Below are 25,275 nucleotides of genomic sequence, written 5' to 3' on the forward strand. Positions count from 1 at the left end.
TGAATTAATCCTTTCCTGGTGAAGTGATGAAATGTGAAATGATATCACGTGCCATTTGGAAACTATAATTTTTATAAAGGACGCACACCCGCACGCATGCGTGCACAGACACACAGATCCAGAATTCAATTATCTGAGCTAAAGATAACAATGATAGTACTAAAGTCTGTGATGCTTGTTTGCGTTTTAAAACACGTGCAGAAATTTTGGTGTCATGCAGACATTACCAGAACCATAAATGTGCAGTGGTTTTTAGTTGTTGTTGTTTTTATTTTTAACATTGGATGTTAACTTAGCCTAAACATTATAGGTCAGTAGTTGGAGCATAGTTGGCATATGATAGCCCAACTTTGGTAAGGCAGAGAATTTACTATAAAAAGCCGCAGTCAACACAAAAGACATGAAGCATGAGTCCATATATATTTTTAATATATATATCCACACACATTTGCACATACATAAATAACTGCATGGAGAAAGGTCCAGAACAAAACACACTAGTGTCAACAGTTGCTAGAATTGGGGAGTGGGAAGGAGCTTGAGGAGTGAATTTCCAGTTTTTTTACGTTTCTCTATTATAGAATTTTAGCAATTGGAATAAATAAAATTTTAAATACGTAATTTTTAATAAAACAGTAGCTCAAAAATAAGAAGATAAAATAAGTTATCAGGTGAATTAGAAGGAGGTATTGGAATGGTGCTACAGAGCTTACATAATCAGAAAATATATGCCAGAGCCATGAAATCTTGATATTGCCCTGGGATGTCTACTCCTGCCAATTAATAGCCATGCAGTCTTAGACAAGTTGCTCAAACTGTCTGGGCCTCAGTTTCCTCTTCTATAAAATGAGACACTTGAACCAAAACTGTATGTGGATATTTAATTATGTGGCAAATTACTTCTCTATAGCCACAAGCAATACTGACCCATGTTTTCCCCACCCCCTGGTTCTGGTATAGCCACCCAGCCAGCGAGACGGGGCACAAAGAAATGAATTCTCTCTGCATTTTCCCCCACCTCTGTACCCCTGGCCTCCCTCCCACAGTCCTGAACACAGTCATGATGGAAGCATAGACTTCTCGCCTAGAAGACGTCTAGAGTGCTCTCACTCTCGAAGCCCTGCTGTTTATGTGTACGGTATACTCACACCTTGGATTTTTGTTCACACTGTACAGACCTACCTATCAACCTACCTCCCTACCCACACTTACAAAAAACAATAAATCATCGGGAAAGTGACAAGGACCAACACCTGGTTCCCGACCTGGTGTTCCTTTCACCACCTCCTGATGGCTCTTCCAACTCAGGGCCTGAAAGTGAACGTGTTTTGAGAAGTGATAAAGTAACTGGTGTTTTTATGTAGGGAGATTACAGATGAGAAAGCAAATTCTGAAATTGCATTTATAAATTATGTCCAGTTTTAAAAGAGGAAAACTACAGTGAGATAAAACTATTTTCTCTACCCACAAGAAAGAATGCAGACTCTTAAGGGAACACTGGTACAAATTCTAAACTTTTTTTTTTTTTTAACAAAGCAGGAAATAGAAGAGTGTTCACTTCTACACTTATATGTTTGAAAAAATCTAGAAACTTACAGTTTTAGGAATTTCTGTACCTTTTCATCAGTTTACTCAACAAATATGGTCTTTTAGTCCTGCTATGTACCAAATATGACTGGGTGCTACAGATTCATGAAAGAATTACACATAATTGTATTTAAATAACGCTCTGTGTAATGGGGCACAGAAAAGGTCGGTGTGATCTATCACTGTGCATTAAATGCGATGCTATGGCAATGCATATTGTGCAGTGTTAACACAGGGAGAAGGCAACAAGCCCATACCAAAAGGGTCTAGAATGGCCTCCTGGAGAGGATAAAGCTTAAGGTGAACTAAGAAAAACTAATGTTTACTAGGCACAGGAAAGAAAGGACACTTCAGGAAGACAGATCAGAGAGTGACTAGTGCTCAAGGGTGTTTAGGAAAATTAGACAAGCTTAGTATCCACAACAAGAATACAACAAGAAAATAATACAAATAGTTACCATATGTGAAGATCTTATATGTGGTCAGCTCTATGCAAAATCATTCCTATTGCCTTATTTCATGTACCCCACACACTATCACCACATCTCTTTGCCTATATCCATTTGATAGACACAGAAACTGAGATTAGGTAAAATGCCAAAAATCATACACCTAGTAAAAAGTGGTGCTGAGATTCAAATCCAAATCTGTGGGGTCCCAAAGTCTATTTTCATAGCAATTACCCAATTCATAATTATGATAACCCAAAGTCCATGTGTTTTTCCCTGGATACAGAAAGCCCTGCACCCATTTATTCAAAAATTATATATTCAGTTCCCAAGAGTGTAATAAGCACCACGTGTACAACGATGAATAACATCCAGTTAGTAGTCCCAAAGTTAATTTAAAATGCAGTGTTAGAAATAAATATTTCTCCCCAATAAAGTTGATGGTAGGGTTATGGGAGAGGTATGTTCTAAGCTGGCAGAAGTAGGAAAGGCACAGAAAACTTCCTGGAAGAAATTATGGTTGAGTAGAGCTTAGAGGCTGAGGAGGAGCAGGTAAAATAAGAGAGGGGAGTCACTGAAGCAGAAGGTGTAGAAACCGCATGTTGTGTCCAGATGACAGTAGATGGTCTGTGTTTTTGTAATGTAGAGGGCAAGGGATGGAGTATTGAGAAAGGAAGGTGGAATGGTGGGCACACATTAGATCATGGAGGAGCTTGTATACCATGTTCATGAGCTCGGATTTGTCTTAGAGGAAACAGAGAAGTGACTTAGATCTTGCCTTTCAGTGGTAGGCCAAGGATACCAACTATGAGACTTTGAAATGTTCTAGTAAGAAATGGTGATGGCAGTGGAATCAGAGATAGAAAAAGAGACAGATGAAAGAAACATGTAGGCCATAAAATCAGTAGGACTCGATCATTTTTATGTTGGCAGTGAGAAAGAGAAAGAGTCAAAGACAATTCTTAGTTTTGTAGCTTGGGGAAATCCTAGGAAAGATAGAGATTTCCTAACATTTTTTTAAATGTTTATTTATTTTTGAGGGAGAGACAGAGACAGAGCATGACCAAGGGAGGGGCAGAGAGAAAGGGAGACAGACTCTGAAGCAGGCTGCAGGCTCTGAGCTGTCAGCACAGAGCCTGATGTGGGGCTCAAACTCACGAATCATTAGATCATGACCTGAGCCAAAGTTGGATGCTTAACCGAATGAGCCACCCAGGTGCCCCGAGATTTCCTAACTTTGAAGCTTCCTATATTCATGAACTTCATTATGGATCTATGGAGTACTGTGTATATTCAGTGTATTATTAATTATTTCACTAAATTTAAGGGATATGTTCTTCATTCCAAAGTCACTAAAAAGAATTTCTAATTTGCATGAGAAATATAGATTTTTAATGGTTATGTTTTAAAAATATAAAGTATGTGTTATCAGCGATAATTTTTATTTTAGGTCTTAATTTTATGGCTGAACAATGTATGCATATTGCCATAGATTTTATTTTCATAGTTTCCAATACTTTGAATTTAATTCTTATTCTTTTTTTTTCTCAAGTTTATTTGAGAGAGAGTATGTGTGCGAACAGGGGAGGGACAGAGAGAAAAGGAGAGAGAATGCTAAGCACACTCCACACTGTCAGTGCAGAGCCAGATGGGGGACTCCATCTCACGAACCGTGAGATCGTGACCTGAGCCAAAATCAGGGTTTGGAAGCTTAACCAACTGAGCCACCAAGGCACTCCTGTTTAATTCTTATTCTTAATTTGGTGACATTTGTCTTCTTTGCTATCTCAGCCTGACACTCTGATATGTTTAGTTTCCCTTACATGTGAATTCTGAATGCTTACAAAATATTTTTGTGCGTATGAAACAAAATGAGTACACTTGTTAAATTTCTGGAAGTTGGGTTATGGGTGTTTAGGTTCTTTGCTCTATCATTTTTCATATACTTGAAAATATCCATCATAGTTAAAAAACATATATAGATTTTTTGATAAGTGTATAGATATAGACAGATTACATTCTGATAATTTGAATTATCATAATACTTTACTATGGAGAAGTAATTAATATTTTTCATAGTTCTCGAGGCAAGGAATCAATTTTAGGTGTGTTCACTTCAACTGAGTAAAATTTTAGAGCCTACTAGATATATGGTGGAGCTGGGCTATAATAAGGAATACAGAAATTACTGGCACTCACAAATCGCGTTCAAGGATTTGTACAATTGAACACTAAGGAATGGCTATCTCTGGAAGGACTAAGAATAGATCTTTCAGTGGTATTGAGATAGGCATTGAAGAGTCAGTAGGGAATAAGACATCATGTGCACAGCAATACGTGCACGTGGGGAAAAAATTTAAAAACCTACCTTAGTGTGGAATATAGAATCACCAATTTTAACTGTGGGGGAATGGTGGTAAATAAGCTGAAAATTGAGTGAAGCTTTGGCCTTTTTCTGTTGAACACGATGTTTCCAGCAGAAGCTGTTGTGATTCTACCTTCCATTTAGATGCGGTATAGCTGGAATTGAGAGAGGAAGGTCAGGAGCAAGTCCAGAGCAAGGCAAGTCAGTAACATTACTCTTGTAATAATTCATATGAATATAGTAAGGACTTAAATTTGAGCAGTGATAGTGAAAAGGAGAATAAGGATGGATGGTAAGAGAGACAATATAGAGCTGATATTCATTGTACATGTAGATGAATTAGACCTGATGGGGAGATGGGACGCCAAGCTTCTGACTGTTAGAATGATATGGTAGTCAGAAATAAGGAGTTGAGTCAAAAAGAGAAGCTGGTTTTAGAGGGAAGATGTTTATCTGATGTCGATGCTGAGGGTAGAGTGTTGAACAAAACAGATAAAATTTCTAATCCCGTAAAGCTTTGACTTTTGTAGTGGGGGAAAAGAAAAGAGGCAACTAACTGAGTAAACAAGCTAATTTGAGAGTGATGGGTGGTAAGAAGAAATCAAATAGAATGATGTGTTCTTGAAGAGACACATCAAGAGTTTGAGAGATTGGGTAGTCAAGAATCTCTTTGGCAGAAAATACTGAGACAAAACCTAAATGGCAAGAGGGAGAGAGAGCTTTTCTAAATGAAGAGCTTGTGCAAATGCTCTAGGGTAGGACTGAGTTTGGTGTGTTCAGAGATACAAATACCAGTCTGTCTGTCTCGAGAATGGTGAGGAAAGGACATGAGGACAAGAAATGAGACAGAGAGGCCACCAGCAATCAGTTTGGGTGGGTCCTCATTGGCCTTGGCAAAGAGTCTGATTTCCTTCTTGGTCAATACAAAGGCATCAAAGGATTTTAAGAAGCAAGGGGGTGGAGTGGAAGATTGTGTGTGTGACATGATCTGATAATTGAAGCCAGAGTTGTGGATGAGATGCCCAAGGGAGAGACTAAAGGAGAGAAACTTGGTAAGTTTCTGACTGCACTCAAACAGCAAAGCAGAAGGAGAAAGGTCAAAGAGGTAGGATGGGAAGCAATCTAGTGCTAATGTGCAGTCCCCAAGAGAGGAGAAAGTTTCAAAAAGGAGGGAGTTGTAATGAAGTCAAGCACCAAATGAGGCCAGGAAGTTGAAGAGGCACAATAATTAGATATATCATTTTCCACACATAAAATGTTTTAGATTCAACTTTGATTATTTAGTGAGGGAATATATTTAGCCCAAGGCTGTTGCACCTCATGATGTATGACATAAATACTTGCATAGAAGATAGATCTAATTTTTTTTCAATATGGGGAGTGGATCTGTACTTATGAATGCCAAGGGACCACCTGTCAAATACATGTATTTCTGTTGTATTTTGTGTAAGGACTTCTTCCCATTATTTCTGTTGATAGAGTAATTTCTATATTCTTCTATCTTATCATATAGGAACTTTTTACAGGACAATTCAAATGGAAAGGAAATGACAACCTAAAATCCTGTTGTCCATGCCAGGCACTGGACTAGGTATCAGTTATGCAGAAACGAATTAAGATAAGCACTTTCCTAAAGCTCTGAACTTACTTTCTAGTGGGGAAGAAATAATAAACAAGAAAAGTAGAGAGCAATGGGAGATGATATCAGAGGCTGAGGTCCAGGATTTGGAGGTGAGAGGGCCTTCAGAAGAAGGGATGTCTGATGTCTGAAGAATGAGCAAGAGGTATGAAACCATGGCAATGTTGTGGGAAGTGTGATGGCCAGTTTGATGTGTCAACTTGGAAAAGCTGTGGTCCCTGGTTATTCAGTCAAACACTCACCTAGGCATTGCGTGCCCTTCCTTCCTACCTTCTTTCCTTCCTTCCATCCGTTCCCAGAAGTGGCATCATTCTATGCAGATTGGCCAAAAACTTGCTTTACTTGCTTAACTAACTAATGGATGCCCTTCTAATTTAATACAGACAAATATGCTTCTTATTTTAATTGGAAAAACAGTTTTCTCTTAGAAGCATATATCATAAATAATTATTTAACCATTCCTCAGTTGATTGTTAGTTGTTCTCATTCAAATAATTCTCATCGAATAGTTAATTCCAGCTGCTTTTGTTGAAATATATCATGTATTTTTTAAAAATTCTTTTAAACATTTATTCATTTTTTGAGAGACAGAGCGTGAATGGGGGAGAGACAGAGAGGGAGGGAGACACAGAATCCAAAGCAAGCTCTAGGCTCTGAGCTGCCAGCACAGAGCCCAACATGGGGCTCAAACCCACGAACTGCGAGATCATGACCTGAGCCTCAGGCGCATGCTTAACTGACTGAGCCATCCAGGTGCCCGTCGTGTATTTTTTAATAAACAGTGCTGCAGTGAACATCTTTGTGTATGTGTGTATTATATATATATATGCATATATCCATACACACACACACACACACACACACACACTTATATACATACATATATGCCATTATGTCTGTAAAATGTAAAGTTCCAAGAAGTGGGATAACCTATTTGGATGTGTGCAGAGATTAAATTTTTATTTATATTGTTAATTTTTCTCTACCATGGTGCAAATTTACACTATAGCCGGTATATGCAAATGCACATTTCCTCAACTCCTCATCAGTCATTCACTGTTTTTTAGCTAATCTGATAAGCAAAAATAAACTTACCACCTGGTTTTATGTTGTCTTTATTAAATTATTTGAAAAAGGGAGTAAAGGTATTTTTGAAAACATTTTCTACGAGCATGGTATAGACTATATGGCAGAAGTAAAGACTGTAGGCAGGAAAACACTTGGAAGCATTTTATATTAGTAAAATTGAGAGATGATAAAGACTTAAACTGGGGCAGAAGGAGGTGCCTCTGTTTCACAGGTAAGTGTGTCGCCAATATCATGTTGACTTCATGTCACCGTTAATCATATATCAGCATGACTTTGCAAGTATTTCTTTAAAAGAAGAAAAGGGAAAGTTTTTTTTTTCTTTTGGAGTTAGAATCGTGCAGTACCTCCAAATTGTGTAATACATTTAAGGCATTATATATTCAGCTACTTAAATTTAAATGATGAATCCATCAATATGTTGCATGAAGTATAGACCGTAGTCTTTGTCTTCCAAAGGATATTTTAATCAAAATATTAAAAATAAGCTGGAGTCTCATTCAGATAGTTAATTTCAGCTGCCTTTTGTTGTAATATATCATGAATTATCTCTCTGATGGATGGGCAGCCAAATGCAGATAAAATTAGCTTTGCAGTCATTCATTTTAAATTGCTCTTGAATCATTTGGAAGTAAATTCCATTTCAGAAGAATACGCTTCAGGTCTCAGACAAAGAGATAATAGTCCTATATTTTATGATATAAGCAATAATAGTTTAAGTCTTATGATTCAGAAATATAGAAACTTATGTATTAAGTTGATGAAAATTAAGGCTTGATACATAGCAATAAAACCAGCAACCTAAGCTTCCTAGATTGATGTTCATAGCATAATATTTTCCTGTCAAGATTTAGGTGGAATGAAAGTCTATAAAAATAATACATGGTACAAAGCTTTCTCTTCTTGTGTATAAATGAAAAAACAAAGGCTATATGAGATAACAGAAAAGGAAATATTGAGATTTACCTGATATCAAGATAAAAATGGCGATATCATTATTGAGTAATGAGAGTGGAAAATTAAGTGTTAGAGAAGGTTAAAATGAATAATAACCTTACATCTAAATCGAAATGGCAATTATAGCTTTAAGTGAATAGTGAATTCAATGTACAGAATAAAAACAACTGTGGAAATTTTATTTTGTTAATTTGAATAAACTACATGCAGAAAACTTGTTTAGCAATTTTATTAATCAAGTCATATGGCCCAAATTTCATAACGCCGTCAATATCAGCAACTGAGGTGTGCCTTTATACAACCTATCTTAATTTGGGATAACTGTGGCATGTTGCCAGAAATAAGTTCATTGTCTGAAGTTGCTATTCACAAATTGAGTTCCCATTATCTCCCTGAAGACTTCAGGGCTCTTTGGATATTTATATTGAAAAAAAAAAAGTAGTAATAGGATGCACTCACTGATCTCCCTGCTGAAAAGACAAACTGTTCTTTTATAGCTTCCAGTTTTGTAGCATGACCTTAATAGTATCAGAAAGCTAGTTTATTTGTATAGTAAAATGAATTGCATGTCAGCAACTGATCTCAGTAAACAGTCTACCAACTCAAGGTAGAATCTCAAACCTTGTTATCCCCATGTATTAAATTTTAAAATCTCAAACCTTATTTTTCCCTTGTATTAAACAGTCTTCTAGTGCCCTGGAAGATTTAGCTTCAGTGTGGCAAAGATTTGACTTGTTTTGGGTCAGGCCTGTGAATGGACACTGGAGTAGTCCAAAGGGAAAGCCATGAGCAAATACAGTCACATGCTTTCCCTTGTGCTCCATTGCAAACACATTTGCTCACAGACCTCTTTGGAGACTGAGTTTCTGTCTCTGGAAAGCCGTGATTCTTCTAGAAAACATCTAATCACGATAAGAAGCTGGAAAATAGCAAATGAGTTCTAAAACAAATATCCATTAATAAAGACAAAGTCTTAATTCTCAGATTTTCCATGAGGTGGAATGCTCGGTTAACTGACATTTGTAGACAAGACCAACTTTGTGGGTATGTGACCTGCGCTGTCACACAGGACTCTTGGTTGGATGTTCATCTGCCATTGTTTCAGAATTCTTAATATATTTTTAATGAGGATCCTGAAATTTCCACTCTGCACCAGGCCACACAAATTTTGTAGCCAGTCCCGTTTGTAGATCTTACTATTGTTACAACCTCTTGTATTGTTAATTAATTTGAGACACTGTAAACTCTAAAATACTTTGTGAATCTGGGGCACCTGGGTGGCTCAGTCGGTTAAGTGTCTGACTTTGGCTCAGGTCATGATCTCATGGTTCATGAGTTTTAGACCCGCGTCAGGCTCTGTGTTGACAGCTCAGAGCCTGGAGCCTGCTTTGGATTCTGTGTCTCCTCTCTCTCTGCTCTTCCCCGTCTTGCACTCTGTCTCCCTCTCTGTCTCAAAAATAAAACAATAAAAAAAAAATGCCTTGTGAATCTTTTCTGAATGATCGCAGGTGCCATTTATACAATATTTATGCTTTTATAAGATTTTTATTGACCTCCTACAATGTGCCTGGCATTATGCTAGACTTAATGGAAAATAAAAAATGAAAATGACAATAACTCCTGCCTTCAGAGGAGCTCTCATTCTAGTGTTAAGCATTTGTTATATATTTCTGGCTTTGAAAATTGGTAATAATTGCATAAAACTGGTGGCCAAAACTGAAAAATAGGTTTCTCCATATATGTGCAAGGCAAATGCATACATGATCCAGAGGAGCTAAGTTTTCATGAAGAGGTATTTGTAGATGTTCATTTACCAACGATCATTTTTCCCTTGTAAAATACACATGGTATTTGGAGATGGTCACTTTTTCCTTGTAAAATACACATGGTATTTGAAGATGGTCATTTTTTCCTTATTAAATACACATGATATTTGGAAATGATTACTTTTTTCCTTGTAAAATACATATGGCATTTGAAGATGGTCATTTATTTTTTCCTTGTTAAATACATATAGATGTAACCATGCCGGATATTTAAATACTCAGAAGTTTTCTTTTATAATTTTGGTTGAAGAAAATTGGCTCACTTGTTTGATTTTCAAAACTTAGTCTAGAAAAATATTTAAAAAGAGATTTCATAAAAAGACAATTTCTGAAATTAATCCTCGTACTTACCATTTTTTGCCTGGACCAAAGAAAGTATTGTCTTAGCATTCTCAACCCAATGCTAGAGAGGTTGTTATCTGGACCAATTTCCATGGTTGGGCATGGTATCCAGGCCACTTGCTGCAAATGCAGAAGAGGAGAATTTCCCAGCAGCTTGTGAACCCACAGATAATCAGTCCATTCCCATTTTGTCAAATCTACCCCATTATATATATATATATATATATATATATATATATATATATATATCTTACTGGCTCAGAGTCTTGAAAATTATCTTTAGAAATGCCATTCCCACCTCCAGAATTAAGCACTAGGAGTAATGTACTATATTGCCTGATGTGAATTTATCTAGGCATGGACTTAAACACCATATGCGTATTATAAGAAATAGTAACAACCTTATATGATATTGCTGGTTAAGGCATCTCCCTAGGTCAAATTTAAGAGATAGGGTTTATGTAGTAAGTACAATGATATGTACAAGAAACACTGAATTTAACACATAATGAAAATGTTTCAAATGATGGAAATCTTTCCTATTGTTATAAAATACAATAAGTGTTATGTAACAAACACCTTAAAAAAATCAACACTTTATGAAACTTCAAACCAAGTCATAGGATTATTTCACTTTGTTAGTAGTGATCCTCTTGTCTTAAAACACAGAATTAAGCAAATACAAAATTAGGTTGTCCATACATTTTTTAAATACATCATTACTATTTTTTTCCAGCATTTCACAGGGCCCCTTTTGAGTTGAAAACATATGTGTGACTTTCTCAACTTCCATTAGTCTTCCCAGTAGTTTACAATAAAATAATCAGAAGGAAGAAATACACGCTTTTGGCAAGGAAGGGTAATCAATTTTTAGTGCCTATCTTTCTGTAGGATGTGAATACATAAGTACTTTGCTACATGATTGAATAAGGTAAGGTAGTAAACAGTCATCTGATATTTCACAATCATCATTCCTTCTAAAGGAACAATCTCACTTTCTGAAACAATAACTGAATGAAAACCTTTTTGTATTTTGCAAACCTAAATAAAAATATTTCTATAAAATACATATACGTTTTTGCATGCGTATACAGTTTTTTTACTATGTTTGTATGTGTACACAATTAGTTTTTACTATTGGTGTATACACTTTTTGTATTAATCAATAGTAAAAAAAGAAAATGAATTGATCCTCTGCCTTCATGAATAATAATTAAAAACAACAACTAACATTTTACAGAATTTGAGTTTGATATTTTGTGGCATTCTGTTGATAATCAGAACTGTCCATCATCACATATAACAATAAGATCATTGGGGGGAAAATGAAATAAGAGAATAAGGCCTTCAAGATATCAGCTTTATGTTGATGAATCTGTCAATACCTCAGTTCCCTATTCCTTTGCCTTTCTGAACTGTGTTTATTTAAGCAGTCTTGAGTGTTCTTGCATATTGACTACAGAAGCTGAAATTGATGGAAACAAGTTTATTCTTTAGTTAACTGACAGTTTGGATCCTTGATGTTCAACAATGGAAAAACCAGAAATGATGCCCTGCCAGAAGAAAGCAAATGAAGGCAGTAAAGTGAGAAAGAAAGCTAGCTATAGGATGCATCATTTACATACCAGTGTCAGAAATTTAAAATTGTGAAGAGCTTTGAAAGCTAGTTGTGTCTGTGATGTAAGTGAAGCCAGTTTTCATTGCACAACATATTGGCAGAGATCAAACATCGTTACTATTTGACAGCTACCCATGACCTAGATGAGAAAAGCGCCAGGCCAGGTTTCTTAACAGACAAATGTCCATTTTACTAATGGCCTTCACGCAAAATAGGGCAACACCAGAATGAGTTATAAAATGAGTTTCAAGGTGACATATGAGCAACCATTGGATATATGTACTTTCAAAAACTTTTAATTTTGAGGGGCACCTGGGTGGCTCAGTTGAGCCACCGACTCACTTCAGCTCAGGCCATGATCTCACAGTCATGAGTTTGATCCCCATGTTGGGCTCTATGCTGACAGTTCAGAGCCTGGAGCCTGCTTCAGATTCTGTGTCTCCCTCTTTCTCTGCCCCTCCCCCACTCATTCTCTCTCTCTCTCTCTCTCTCTCTCTCTCTCTCTCTTTCCCTCCCCCCACCCTCTCAAAAAGATAAATATTAAAAGAAAAAAATTTTTAAAACTTTTAATTTTGACCTCACAGTGTTAACCCGACATATTATCCTAGGGTGCTTAATCAACTTATGGAATTAATAATAGTTTTGCTCTCCACTATCTGTCACAGGAAGAAAAATATCAGGTCTGACTTATTTTCAGTGTATTGGAAAGACTCTTTTTACCTTGACTTTTGTGAACTATGGTAATAAGGTTTTTAATGGCACTTTTATTTTTTTTCTATTTTTATTTGGAATCATACAGAACCCAAATTATGAAAAACATACCTCAAAGTGGGTAAATATCTTAAGTGGTTTGGGGGTTTTGTTTCTTCAGTGGTGTTGAAATAGCAGGGTGGGAGCAATATATTTAACAATTTTCTGTGCTATAAAAAAAAATGAGACCATTGACTATTGTTCTTCACGATAATAACTCAGTAATATTCTAATGAGGACAGGTTTAGCTAGTCATTTAATACATCTGATACTGGAGGTATAGTTTCTAAATAAGACCAAACAGAATTGCTAGACTCTGGGCTCTACTCTATTGGCTGGGCTCCACTCTATTGGCTGGGCTCCACTCTGTCAGCCTATTGGCTGCTTTCCGGAGCTGAGAATAATCCTGAGTTCAACAAATAGTTTTGGTTGAATGAATGAATTCATTTGAAAGACTATGTCATGCAGTGGCACCTTTGAATCTGAACTTAAAGATCACTAATTCAGGTTCCTAGTATTCCTTCTCAGCTCCTTGCAAAGAATTTTAAGGTTTACCTATGAGCCTTATATTTTTCAATGTTTCAAAAGAAACAAATGTTTCTTTTTTTAAATTTTTTCAATGTTTATTTATATTTAAGAGAGAGAGAGAGAGAGCACAAGCAGGGGAGGGGCAGAGAGTGAGGGAGACTGAATCTGAAGCAGGCTCCAGGCTCCAACCTGTCAGCACAGAGCCCGACACGGGGCTTGAACTCATGAGCCATGAGATCATGATCTGAGCCGAAGTCGGAGGCTTAACCGACTGAGCCACCCAGGCACCCCAAATGAATTTTTTCTAATGCAATTGCTTCTGCTTTTGTCAGCTCTCAAGGAGAAGGAACACTGTGTGATGGGAGGTGTAGTACTACATTGGGAGGATCACATTTTCTGAGTGAGACAAACCTGAGTTCTGATCCCAGTTCTGCTATTTACAAACAACCTGCATGCTCAGGGCATTATATTTACCCTTCCTGATGTTGAGTTTTTTCATGTGTAAAAATTAGAAGAATAATCTAAATCATTAATTGAGCAACAAGTCTGTAGGCCTAACATACTGCCTGATGCATAGCGGGCGCTTGGGTACCTAATTAAGTTATTTATGAGTCACTATTTTTAAATGAATAGCAAGTAAATGGCAAGTGACTACAATGATTTGAATGTTTTCTACTTTCTTCTTGTTTTACCAGATGATGACTTTTTTCATGAACTCCCAGAAACCTTTCCATCCGATCCACCTGAGCCTCTACCACATTTTCTTATTGAGCCCGAAGAAGCTTATATTGTGAAGAATAAGCCTGTGAACCTGTATTGTAAAGCCAGCCCCGCCACCCAGATCTACTTCAAGTGCAATAGTGAATGGGTTCATCAGAAGGACCACATAGTAGATGAGAGAGTAGACGAAACCTCTGGTGAGTTTTCCGCTGCATTTGAACCACTGTTCAGGATGTACTTACTAACTATTTGGGCATGTTGTCATACTGTGCTTTCACTTGTGAGAGTGAAAATGGAGTTACTATCTTTTGGCAAAAGTTTTGAATCAGTTTGGGTGGGATTTGGTGGTCTTGTTCCATGCACTGCAAAACAAAAGGGTATGGATACAGCTTGACTCGATGCGTAATGGACATAGTTCATGCTTAAAAAGATAAATGAGGGAAACAAGTAGACTGGATGGATGCAAATGCCCTAGCAAAACATGAGTTTTACTTGTGTGTCAATTCTGGTGTCATGTCTAAATATCCCGGGATTGGGGAATATGTTCAACTAAGGGTAAGTTTATAATATTTGTTTACATGACTATCAAGTCTTAATTCCCATACATAATTTCCCTTTATATTTTTAAACAACTTGCAAACGTTGCACCTTTGAAGTATCCTGTATCCTTAACTTACATCTAAAAATAAATCCTCAGTCAGTTAAGCATCTGATTCTTGATTTTGGTTCAGGTCATGATTCCAGTGTCGTGGGATCGAGCCCTGCCCTAGGCTCAGTGCTTAGTGTGAAACCTGCTTAAGATTCTCTTTCCCTCTGCCCCTCTCCCCTACTCATGCTTGCGCGCTCTCTCTCTCTCTCTAAAATACATACATACATAGAAATAAATCCTAATTATCTAACTCTTAGGTAAAGTTAAATTGAGAGTGATTGAGAATAGTGATAGTGTGGGATCCAGGAAGAAGTGAAGTGGTAAGGATAGCCACCATCTGGGTGAGTCTTGATTAGAATACCTTTGTTCTTGGCATGGTGAAAACACCTGACTTTGTTGCTCTATAAATGTTATCCCTAACAGTAAAATACTAAAGGCATAGACATGATAAAGGAGATTTTTAATAACCTGTGGGATTTAGATTGGCTAAAAAGGAAACTTTCTTGATAGCAATTTTTTTTTCTTGATAGCAATTTTTTACTCCACCATGGGTGACTTAAGATAGTTACAGAATCTCCTAGAGTTATTTTATTTTTTTATTTTTTTATTTTTTTAAATTTTTTTTCAACGTTTTTTATTTATTTTTGGGACAGAGAGAGACAGAGCATGAACGGGGGAGGGGCAGAGAGAGAGGGAGACACAGAATCGGAAACAGGCTCCAGGCTCCGAGCCATCAGCCCAGAGCCTGACGCGGGGCTCGAACTCAAGGACCGCAAGATCGTGACCTGGCTGAAGTCGGACGCTTAACCGACTGCGCCACCCAGGCGCCCCTAGAATCTCCTAGAGTTATTTTAAATTGGAAAGATGTATATCTTTGTACAGTGGTTTAAGTGCTTTTGTTCCCTAGCAGTGAGAATAACAATTTGAACTTTCAGATCCATTCTAGATCTATGATTTTATAATATTAAGACATGCATTTGAAATATTAAGAATTCACTGATCAACATTTCCAAGCCAAATAGTGATAAATATTACAAAAGTGAAAACATTTATATATCTTTATTTTCTTTCATAAATAACTCTACTTACCAAAATGGATACATGTTTTCAAAATCCAAATTGTAATTGATTCATATTTGTGTACAGATGTCAGATTAACCAAGGGCAAGCAGATACCAGCCCTTGAGGGACATCTGTGTTCCCTATCTCTAACAACATGAAGGGATAGTGAGATGATGGGACATAAAGAAATGGAGCAGACTGTGAGAGGACAGAGAAAAGGCATCTTTTAGAAAAGCAGGTTGTGCATATATTGATATAACATAAACGGTCTTAGAAAATCAGGTGGCAGCTTTACATAACTGTTTGTCAATTTGTGAATCAATATGCTTGCCGCATGCCATCTGATGGCTGTAGAAATAACTGGGTATCCAACTGTATGGTGGCTTTACTTCAGGGAATTGTCCCGCCTCTCATTCTAATTACTCAGAAAATAACTCCACCAGATGTCTACAAAATCTCAAGTGAATTAGTTTTATTTGTTTCAGCTCATTTACTTGTAAAGATTTCAAACACACAAGTTTGAATGGTAAGAGGAAAAAGAAAGACATCACAAAACCTGAGATGAAAGTCACAAACCTGTTTAGGCTTGTCTTTACTAAATTAATGAAAACGCTTCTATAGGAAGAGTAGGAATAAAACCAAAACCACTCTGATATTGAGCTCTTGTGCCAGCTTCATGCTGTGATGGTGATACATATGTGTGCATGTGTGGGTGTATATATTTTAGTAAGACGTTTCCCTTCTTAAAACATTGTATTTGCTATTATTTCCACATAAAAGTAATTAGTATTGCATATACCAGTTATTAAAAATATCTTCTAAAGCAGTTTATAAATGGAAATGTGTGGCATGTTTTCATTCGAATTCAGGACGGGACAGATGAGAGCTAAAGGCAGAACTGGCAGCTGTGAGGGGTGCCTGGGTGGCTCAGTCGGTTAAGCCTCCGACTTCAGCTCAGGTCATGATCTCATGGTTTGTGGGTTCAAGCCCCGTGTCGGGCTCTGTGCTGACAGCTTGGAGCCTGAAGCTGCTTCGGATTCTGTGTCTCCCTCCCTCTCTGTCCCTCCCCTGTGTGCGCTCAGTCTCTCTCACGTGCTTAGAAAAACATAAACATTAAAATAAATTTTTTTAAAATATGGCAGCTGCTAGACTTACACATCTCTCAGATTGATGGTTGGAATAAAATGCCATAGACCTTGCTGTCTTTCAGGTTCATCCAGAACTTTACAAGAAATCCAGCATTGAGACAGTGGATTACCTTTAAAGTTAGGAAAAAGACAAAGATGCCCTCGGACACCGTATTATTTGGCATGCTCTTAACATACGAACCTGTGCAAATAGACAAGACAAATGATTGAAAAATATAAAAATTGTAGAGAAAGTGGGAAAAATAATCATTTTTTGACAGGTCATCTGGTTTTGCATATCTGGAAAACATGCATTTTTAAATAAAAAATTGAAAAAAAACGTCAAGAGGATACAGAAAAGCAGCTGATAAAAGATTCATATAACCCTTCAACTTTTCTTAGTACATCTGGCCAGTTCAAATTATAATGGAATAAAAGATAACATTTACAATAACAACATAAAAGAAAATATGTGTGTATAAAGCTAACAAAAATTTGCAGAGTTTTAGAAAGCAAATGTGTATAAAGCCTTTAAATTCTACTCAGAGTAGGAAAAATACCATGATTAAATAAATGGAAAGACATGTCTTGTTCTTGGATAGAAAAGCAATATTTTTAAAATGTTTGCTATTTATAAATGAATCCTAAGATGACCAACGTTGTATGAAAAGTAATTTGTAAAAATAGCTGGAAGAGTTCTGAAATAGTATTATAATGAGGGAACCCCAACTCTTTGCAAATATAAAACTAAAGAAATTAAGAGTTTGAGCTGAACAGAAAATAAGACCTACAGATTAATAGATTAAAATAGAGACCAGGAAATTCTCAGTTAAGGCATTTTACAATGTGTTAACATGTAACACAAGGTGGGCAGTTGGAAACTGAATGAATGAATGAATGAATGCATGCATGCATGAATGAATGAGTCTTGGATTTTATCTCATTAATTAGAATACAGTAAGTTCTTGATGTTAGGGCTTAATGTTATCATCATCATCACCACCACCACCATCATTGTCATTAACATCATTAGGAGAAAATTTTGGCAATTGTTTGGATGGTTGGTTGGTTGGTTGGTTTCAGTAGTGGGCAAAAGTCTTTTTAATAAAGGCAAAATTAAGAAATCATATAAGAAAGCTTTCTGATTTTGAATATCCAAAGCAAGAAAACCACAAAGCTGAGGAACAAGCACACACACTTGATTATATCTGTGGAGATTATATATATATATATATATATATATATATATATATATATATATTTTTTTTTTTTTTTTTTTTTTTACATTTATTTATATTTGAGACAGAGAGAGACAGAGCATGAATGGGGGAGGGGCAGAGAGAGAGGGAGACACAGAATCGGAAGCAGGCTCCAGGCTCTGAGCCATCAGCCCAGAGCCCGCCGCGGGGCTCGAACTCACGCACCGCGAGATCGTGACCTGAGCTGAAGTCGGACGCTTAACCGACTGAGCCACCCAGGCGCCCTGTCTGTGGACATATATTAATCAAAGAGCTAATTTAACTAACATGTTACTGGTTCTTAAAGTATATTTAAGAAAAATATCAGCAACCCAAAGGGAAAATTGGGGAGAGGTTGAACAGGAGTATATAGTAAAGGAAATGCAAGTTGGTAAATAAGCATCTAAGATGGTGTCAAGATCAAAACAGTATCGAGTGTTGATAAAGGAATGGGATAGGGAATATTTCATCCTTCATTAATGAGGTTGCAAATTGGTACAGTCTTTTGGATTTTACCAGGCCAATTTGAAGATACCTACCAATATTTAAATGTATATACCCTTTTACTTGGTAATTACAAATTTAGGATTTAAAAATAAAATTCCAAATGAGCACAAAGACTGAAATGCAAGGCTGTTCATTGCACCCCTATTGCAGAGGCATACTGGGAACTGTTCATCCCTACATGGACTACTGTGATGTTTTTTTAAAAATAATGAGCTTTCTCCATACGTGAAGCTGTAGAAAAATCTCTCACATAAAATTTGAAGTGAAAACCAGAGTACAGAACACTGTATGTAATATGTCCTCATTATGTAAAGGATGCACATATATTTGTCTATGCATTGGCATGTTTTGGAGAAATATATAATAAGCAGTTGACAGCTCAAAATCTGGGGTGATAGGAGATTTCTTTTATAGTTTGTTTTCTTCAATCCCATGAATGTGTTATTTTCATAATAAATAATGAAACCTGAAAAAAAAAACTGCAAACCATTTTATTGCATCTCTTTGCCTGTTATCATAAATCTCCAATCTGTACAAGTATTGTGGGAATATTTGTAGGCTTCTTATATTAGAGCTCTTTGCTTTTCTGTGAGATCAGAAGCATTATAAATGGAATTGAAATTGAAATGCTTAGTTTGGGGGACTTTTTTCCCTGAAGTTGGATTTACCTGCAACTTTGGTTCTCAAGTCTTCACTTAATGTAGTCTGACTATAGTCTTATGGGGGGGGGGGGGTTAGTGGTGCTTAATAGCAAGAAATGTTAGAATACATCAAGTCTTGAAATATATTACAAATCAGAGAAATGTCTTGGCATTTAAAAGATCAAATTGGTTCTCAGATGATATAAGAGGGAGAGAAGTCACTGCAAATGAGTTTGTTTTTATAGATAACTCTGCCTTAGAATAATAATATTTGGAAGCATGTTTAGTGGAATCAGATACATTGCCTTCCAACTAAGAAAAATCAACCACATTCAATAAAATCCCCATCACAGGTAACTTCACATTGAGAAACTACAAAACAATAATCCTGAAAAAAAGAACAAATTTTCTTCTCCAACTTACAATATTCTTCCTTTTAAATTATGAAGGCATTAAATAGACTCTCCAGTTCTGAAACATGAAGCAAACAATTATTTGTACTCGCTGAGCAAGACTACCCCACTGATGACAAAATGTACTGATTAAAGATCATTTATTATGGTTAATGTTTCCCTTCCTTCACTTAAACCACATTTGCATTTCTTGCAAATATGTAATATAAGAAACAGAAAAGTGGAAAGCAGTATATATTAGGTGGTTTAGAAAATTTCAATAGTCAGAAGCTCTTGATTAGTAATAAGTATCTGTTCTATCAGAATTTCTTAGAAATTTTGATCTGCTCAAAATTGTATGGTTACATTTTTAAGAAAAAACCAGGCTTGGATGCTTTCTATTTACTTGAAGTCTTTTCAACCCTTGTTTCCATGGTACCTAAGATATACCATCGAAAAGCAAATATTTCTCCTCTACAAAAAAGCAGGGGAGTTTAGAAAACCTTGCTTGGTTTGAAATTTTAATAATTCCCAAGATTTTCCCTTTTCCTCTTCAATTATATTCTCACATTAGCACAGTATTATCAGCAGGACCAACACAACAATGATAAAAATTTCCAAGCTTTGTATTGAACACCTTACATGTATTACGTTATTTAGATATCACAATAATCTTCTGAGATCATTTGTTGGCTTCTTTTGTAAATGGGAATACTGAGGTTTCACAAGATAAAGAAACTAATGAGCCTCAAATCACATAGCTAGGAGATGGCAGAGGAAGGATATAAACCCAGGGCTGTCTGATTCCAAACCTTTGCTCTTGTCCTTGTACCCAGTAGCATCTCCCTAAATTCTGCCATAACTACCAAACACAGAACAGTTTGTCTAAAAAACATCTGTGAATACATGTTTCCATTTTCTCCAGAAAAGAAAATCCAGTACAGAATGTCCGGTAGACATTTATCTTCCATGCTTTCTCCTGCCTTCCTTGCCCATGTCAGATTTTCTGTATCTAAGACCTTTCTCGTTCTTTAATGGAATAACTTGAACCAGTGCTTAGGATTTGATTCTTTTTATTCTTGAAGGTCTTCAATATTTTGCCAGTTAGCAAAAAGGAGAGCCTTAACAGAAAAAAAAGAAACTGATGAAGAGAAGCTATAACAGGGCACTAATTTAAGTGAATTTGTCTTTACTCCAAAAGGAGCTTTTACAAATATGCACTGCTCACTCAGGTCCCCATCTGTTGCAAAAGTGGCACAATTGAATTTTTTTTCTCCTCTTGTACTCTTATTTCAGATGCCTCTTCTCTCCATCCTGTCACCAAAAATAGAAATGTCAGCTTTATCCCTTACTCCAGCAGCCAAAGTGATCATTAGCTACTGCCAGTTCCTTCTCAGAATTCTCCCACAAAACATCCTTCTGTTTTTAATTCTCACTGTTAACTCTCCCGGTATATATAGACCTTTATCATATACCTCTTAGATTACTTAGGTAACTTCCAACTCCTGTTTGGTTTCAGCCTTTTTCCTCAGCAAACCATTCTTCAGTTCGTCACAGGCCTAAAGCACAGATCCAAGTGATTATACCATACCATTTCTTAAAATATATGATGGTTTTCCTATGTCCGTGGATTGAAGCTCATCTTTTTTGGTCTTATATTCAAAAAGTTCAGTATAATCGGTCCCCAATCAAACTCTCTACCCTTCTTCTAATAGTTTCTCTTCCACCACATGTCCTAGACACTGGGAAAATTTGACTTTTCCTCTTAAGCTATGTTCAGTGAGCCACCAGTGTCTTATAAGTGCTATTTGGGAAAACAAAAACAAATAAACAACAACCACAACAACACCCAACAAAAACTATGTGGTCAAATACGTTAGGAAACACTACAGTAATTATATCCCCTTTTTGGAGAAAAGTATAAAGTGTATTTTCCTATAAAAGTCCCAGGAAAGCTCTACAGTGGCAAACTTTTTTTGACCTCATCATATTTGGCAACTGAACTGCTTTTCACAGAACCTCTGTTAAAATATCATGAGCCCTTAATGTCATACCAGGACTTGATTTAGGACATGCTGCTCTTAACATTTTCAGAGGGAAACAAGATGGGGTTTAAGTTGTATTAAATGAATGTAAACACTCTTTCCTTTACATTTTGATGTCTTAGAATCATAGAAACTTTAAGTTGTGAGACTATGGCAGCCATTTAAACCCAAAGCCATTATTGGCTTGCTCTTTATTAAATTGACTATAATCAATTTTCTGTTAATCTTGACTCAGTGGTCCTACTTAAGTCATGTGGAACTTTAGAAACACATCTGGTCACTTTCTGGCTTCTTAGTAATAATGTTAGATACTTGAAAGGGACAGTTATGTTTCCCTTTCTCAAGTTACCTCTCCTCTTCCATCTGAACATTATGAGCCCAAGAGTAAGCTCCATGAAATCAAGAATTATGTCCATCTTTTTCATTATTCTACTTCCATCCTTAACTTGGCATCGGTACTTAGTAGGTGATCAGTAAGTATGTGTGTATGAATTAATGACCGTTACCCCATCCTCTCCCCTATCCTACTTCTGTCAAAATCCTACTCATGCTTAAAGAAGTATCCCAAATGCAATATTGTGATGAATCCTTCTGTAAAACTCATGTCATATGTAACATGTCTACGTTTCTCTTATTTGTACTTCTGTTTTTATTATACTCATAAGTGTGAGTTGTGTATGTGTAGTAGGTTAAACCATTAGAGATTATCAATATTCAATCATTTTTGAGGTAAAAAATGTCCATTTCTTATAATACAATGCTATGTTACTTATTAAACAGTTGTATATATAAGATATAAACATGTATTTCATATACACATATAGTGATGTATGTATAAAAACACATGTAGTAATACATATGTACATAATATACATATGTAACTGTGTAGGTGTGTGTATATATCTATATCTGTCTCTTCAATTAGATTGGAATGATATGGTATGGCCTCTGTTTTGTAAAGTTCTGTCTGTTCTGAATTTTATAACACAAGGCACCAAGCACAGGAGATAATAAAAGTTTGTTTTGTGGAATTATAGGTATTCATCCTACGAAATTTGAGTACCTGTTCTGAATTTTATAACACAAGGCACTAAGCACAGGAGAGAATAAAAGTTTGTTTTGTGGAATTATAGGTATTCATCCTATGAAATTTGAGTACCTGAAATTTAGTGAGACATACTGATGATGTTTTTATTTGAGAAATTTCATGAATAGGTGATTTGGGGAATTGATAAGATAGCATAATCTTCTGTAAGGAGAGTTATTTTACATATTAAGTATACACACCATACCAATTATTTTTCTCTATGTAAAATAACTCATTAACAGAGTGAACATTTTCAAAATGAAGTTACATGGCCTATGTTTAAATTTTAGTAAATGGTGAATAAAATTTGGAAGCTCTACTTGAACTTCATTCCATAATTTTCTATTAAGTCAGTGGGATACTGCCTTAGCAAGAATAGAGCCTTATATCTGTAATATATTTGTCTGCCAATGAAGATAAATGATTCTGGAAAATAAACCAATTATTTATTTGGTTTCCTTCCCAGAGGTACTCATTTCAGTACCGGAAACTAGCAACTTTTTTTTTCCATTGTTAGGCTGGCCTCAAAATAAAAATAGAAAATTGGTAAGGATCCATGTAGTACACAAAGGCTTTTCCATGGAGTCAGTCTGATACCCTGGCAAGAGACCTCAATCATCCTGAAATATATATTTTTCCTTACTCTTCATTTGTTTTTGCTCACAGTTGATTCATCCTTATTTCACATTGACTTTAAGTCTTTAAACACCTGAGTTAACATGGCCCACATAATCCCAGCTGCAATTACAAATACATGCTTGGGTCAGAGTTCCAGAATATAGATTCTAGTTGTTGCTTCCACTCCATTCTAGCATGATGATGAGTCTCGGCTGCCTGAATGATTCAGGCTCTCTCACTGTAGAGAAACCTGGGTTTTGTTTCCATTCTTTTCCTAACTTACAAACAGAAGAGAGTGCTTGAAAAATTTCAGACTACCTATTTAGGTTCCTTTTGTGTCTCATCTGCTGTTTTTGTGAAGTTCTTAATGTTTGTTCGTTTTAGCCAATTCCAATATTTGCATGTATTGATATTGTAGACCCTTCACATACTTCAGACACCCTGGCTTCATGCGGAACTATGTAATTTTAATTTAATTCTGTCCTGCAGGGAACGTTTTTCTTATTTGAGTTACATACTGTATAGAAAATTTTAATAGCATGTATTTATTGAACAGATATGGCCCCAAACATGATTGCAAAGTAAGAGGCAAGAGCACATTACGTCTTTCAGTGCAGTTTTAGTGAGCTATCATTTCATTAGAGGGAGACAGAAATTTTCTAAAATCATATACAGCAAGAGTTTTTAAAGCAACGAACACAAAAGAATTCTCCTCTGCCAGTTAATGCTTAGGGCAAGGTTACTTGTGATGCATTACTCCTTTGTCCTCCCACAGCTGAAATGAAAGCGTTGATTAATACAATTTAATGAAGAGTGTGTGTGTGTGTGTGTGTGTGTGTATACATGTAGATATGCATGTATATACATATGTATTTATGTGTGTGTTTGTGTCTGTGTATTTACCCCACTTTAGAAAAAAAAACCTAAATCAAATGCTACCCATCTCCAAGCCCACACAGAGGCTACTATAAGAAGCAGGAGTCCAAGGACCATTCTTCATCTAGATTACTTGCTACCCAATCAGGGCGTTTCAGGAGTAAAAGTAGTGATTCTGTTGCTGTAGCAATTTTGCCATGTGCCCAGCAACAATGCATGTGCTGTGGCTTTGAGTTTTCATATGCTCACTTCAAAGTGAGAAGAGCACAAGTGTTAAAACCTGAAGTATATTTTTAATCTCACCTTTGGCTATAATATGTGAGGTGTTTAAGGAGAGTCTCTTATGCTTTATTTTTATAGGAAGAAACTTACTGAACAGAGTTTTGGATTGTTACATGAAATGAATTAACCATCCTGTTTAAGGAAGTTTAAGAAACAATTTCAGCTTAGAAGAGAGGGTTAGCTTCTAAAAAGCATGGCTTTCGCTCAAAATTAAAATACACTTTTTTGGTGTTGGTACCTACTGCGCTAATATAAATAAACCTCGCTGATAATTATGGGATAATGACCCAGGTTGTTGTCCTTTTTATTCTGTGATGTCACACATTGTAATCTGTTGTATTTGAATCTCTGTATCATTAAATCTTACTATCTAATATTAGCTCCAAAATTAGCTCAAAATTCTTATACTGGTTTTTTTGTCTCCTCACCCCAGCATATTTTTTTGGCATCTTCAAAGACACAAGAGAAAACTTTTTAATTAAAAAATGCCACAACCAAGGAAGAATCAAATGCTAAAACTTGAGGGGAGAGGGCTTTCCTCACTATGAACCCTTTAGTCTTCTCTCCCAGGTGTCATCAATCCAGAGTTATCCCTGTTGAAATACTCTTTCCAGTTCCTCCAAAAAGCACCATTTGGAGATACAAAATCAGATACAAAATCAGCATGTATAGCATGAAAGCTACAATTAGCAAAATATCAGGGTCTGGCAAAAAAGCAAACACAGCCCATAGGAAGTATAATATCTAGCAATGAAAAACAATTCAGGTTAGGGAAGCCTTGGACTAGTTGCTAATTTCATCAAGGGTTTAACCTGATTTTAAAAATCTGCTTTGGGAGAAATCTCCAAGAACATGAAGGCAAGCGCAACAAGGAAAAATTAGGA

The 25,275-nt window shown here is 36.2% G+C and overlaps 1 protein-coding gene across 4 annotated transcripts in view; it reads left to right on the forward strand.

Moving 5' to 3' along the window:
• The window catches only part of UNC5C (unc-5 netrin receptor C), a 365,666-nt gene that overhangs the window by 190,230 nt on the left and 150,161 nt on the right, over positions 1-25,275 (forward strand). For all 4 annotated transcript variants that reach the window (XM_058721861.1, XM_058721862.1, XM_058721863.1 and 1 more), the window contains exon 2: positions 13,843-14,064. In XM_058721861.1, the coding sequence (XP_058577844.1) occupies positions 13,843-14,064 (222 nt within the window). The remainder of the gene's footprint in view (positions 1-13,842; positions 14,065-25,275) is intronic.

Source organism: Neofelis nebulosa, chromosome 3 (genome assembly GCF_028018385.1).
Source record: "Neofelis nebulosa isolate mNeoNeb1 chromosome 3, mNeoNeb1.pri, whole genome shotgun sequence".
Lineage (NCBI taxonomy): Eukaryota > Metazoa > Chordata > Mammalia > Carnivora > Felidae > Neofelis > Neofelis nebulosa.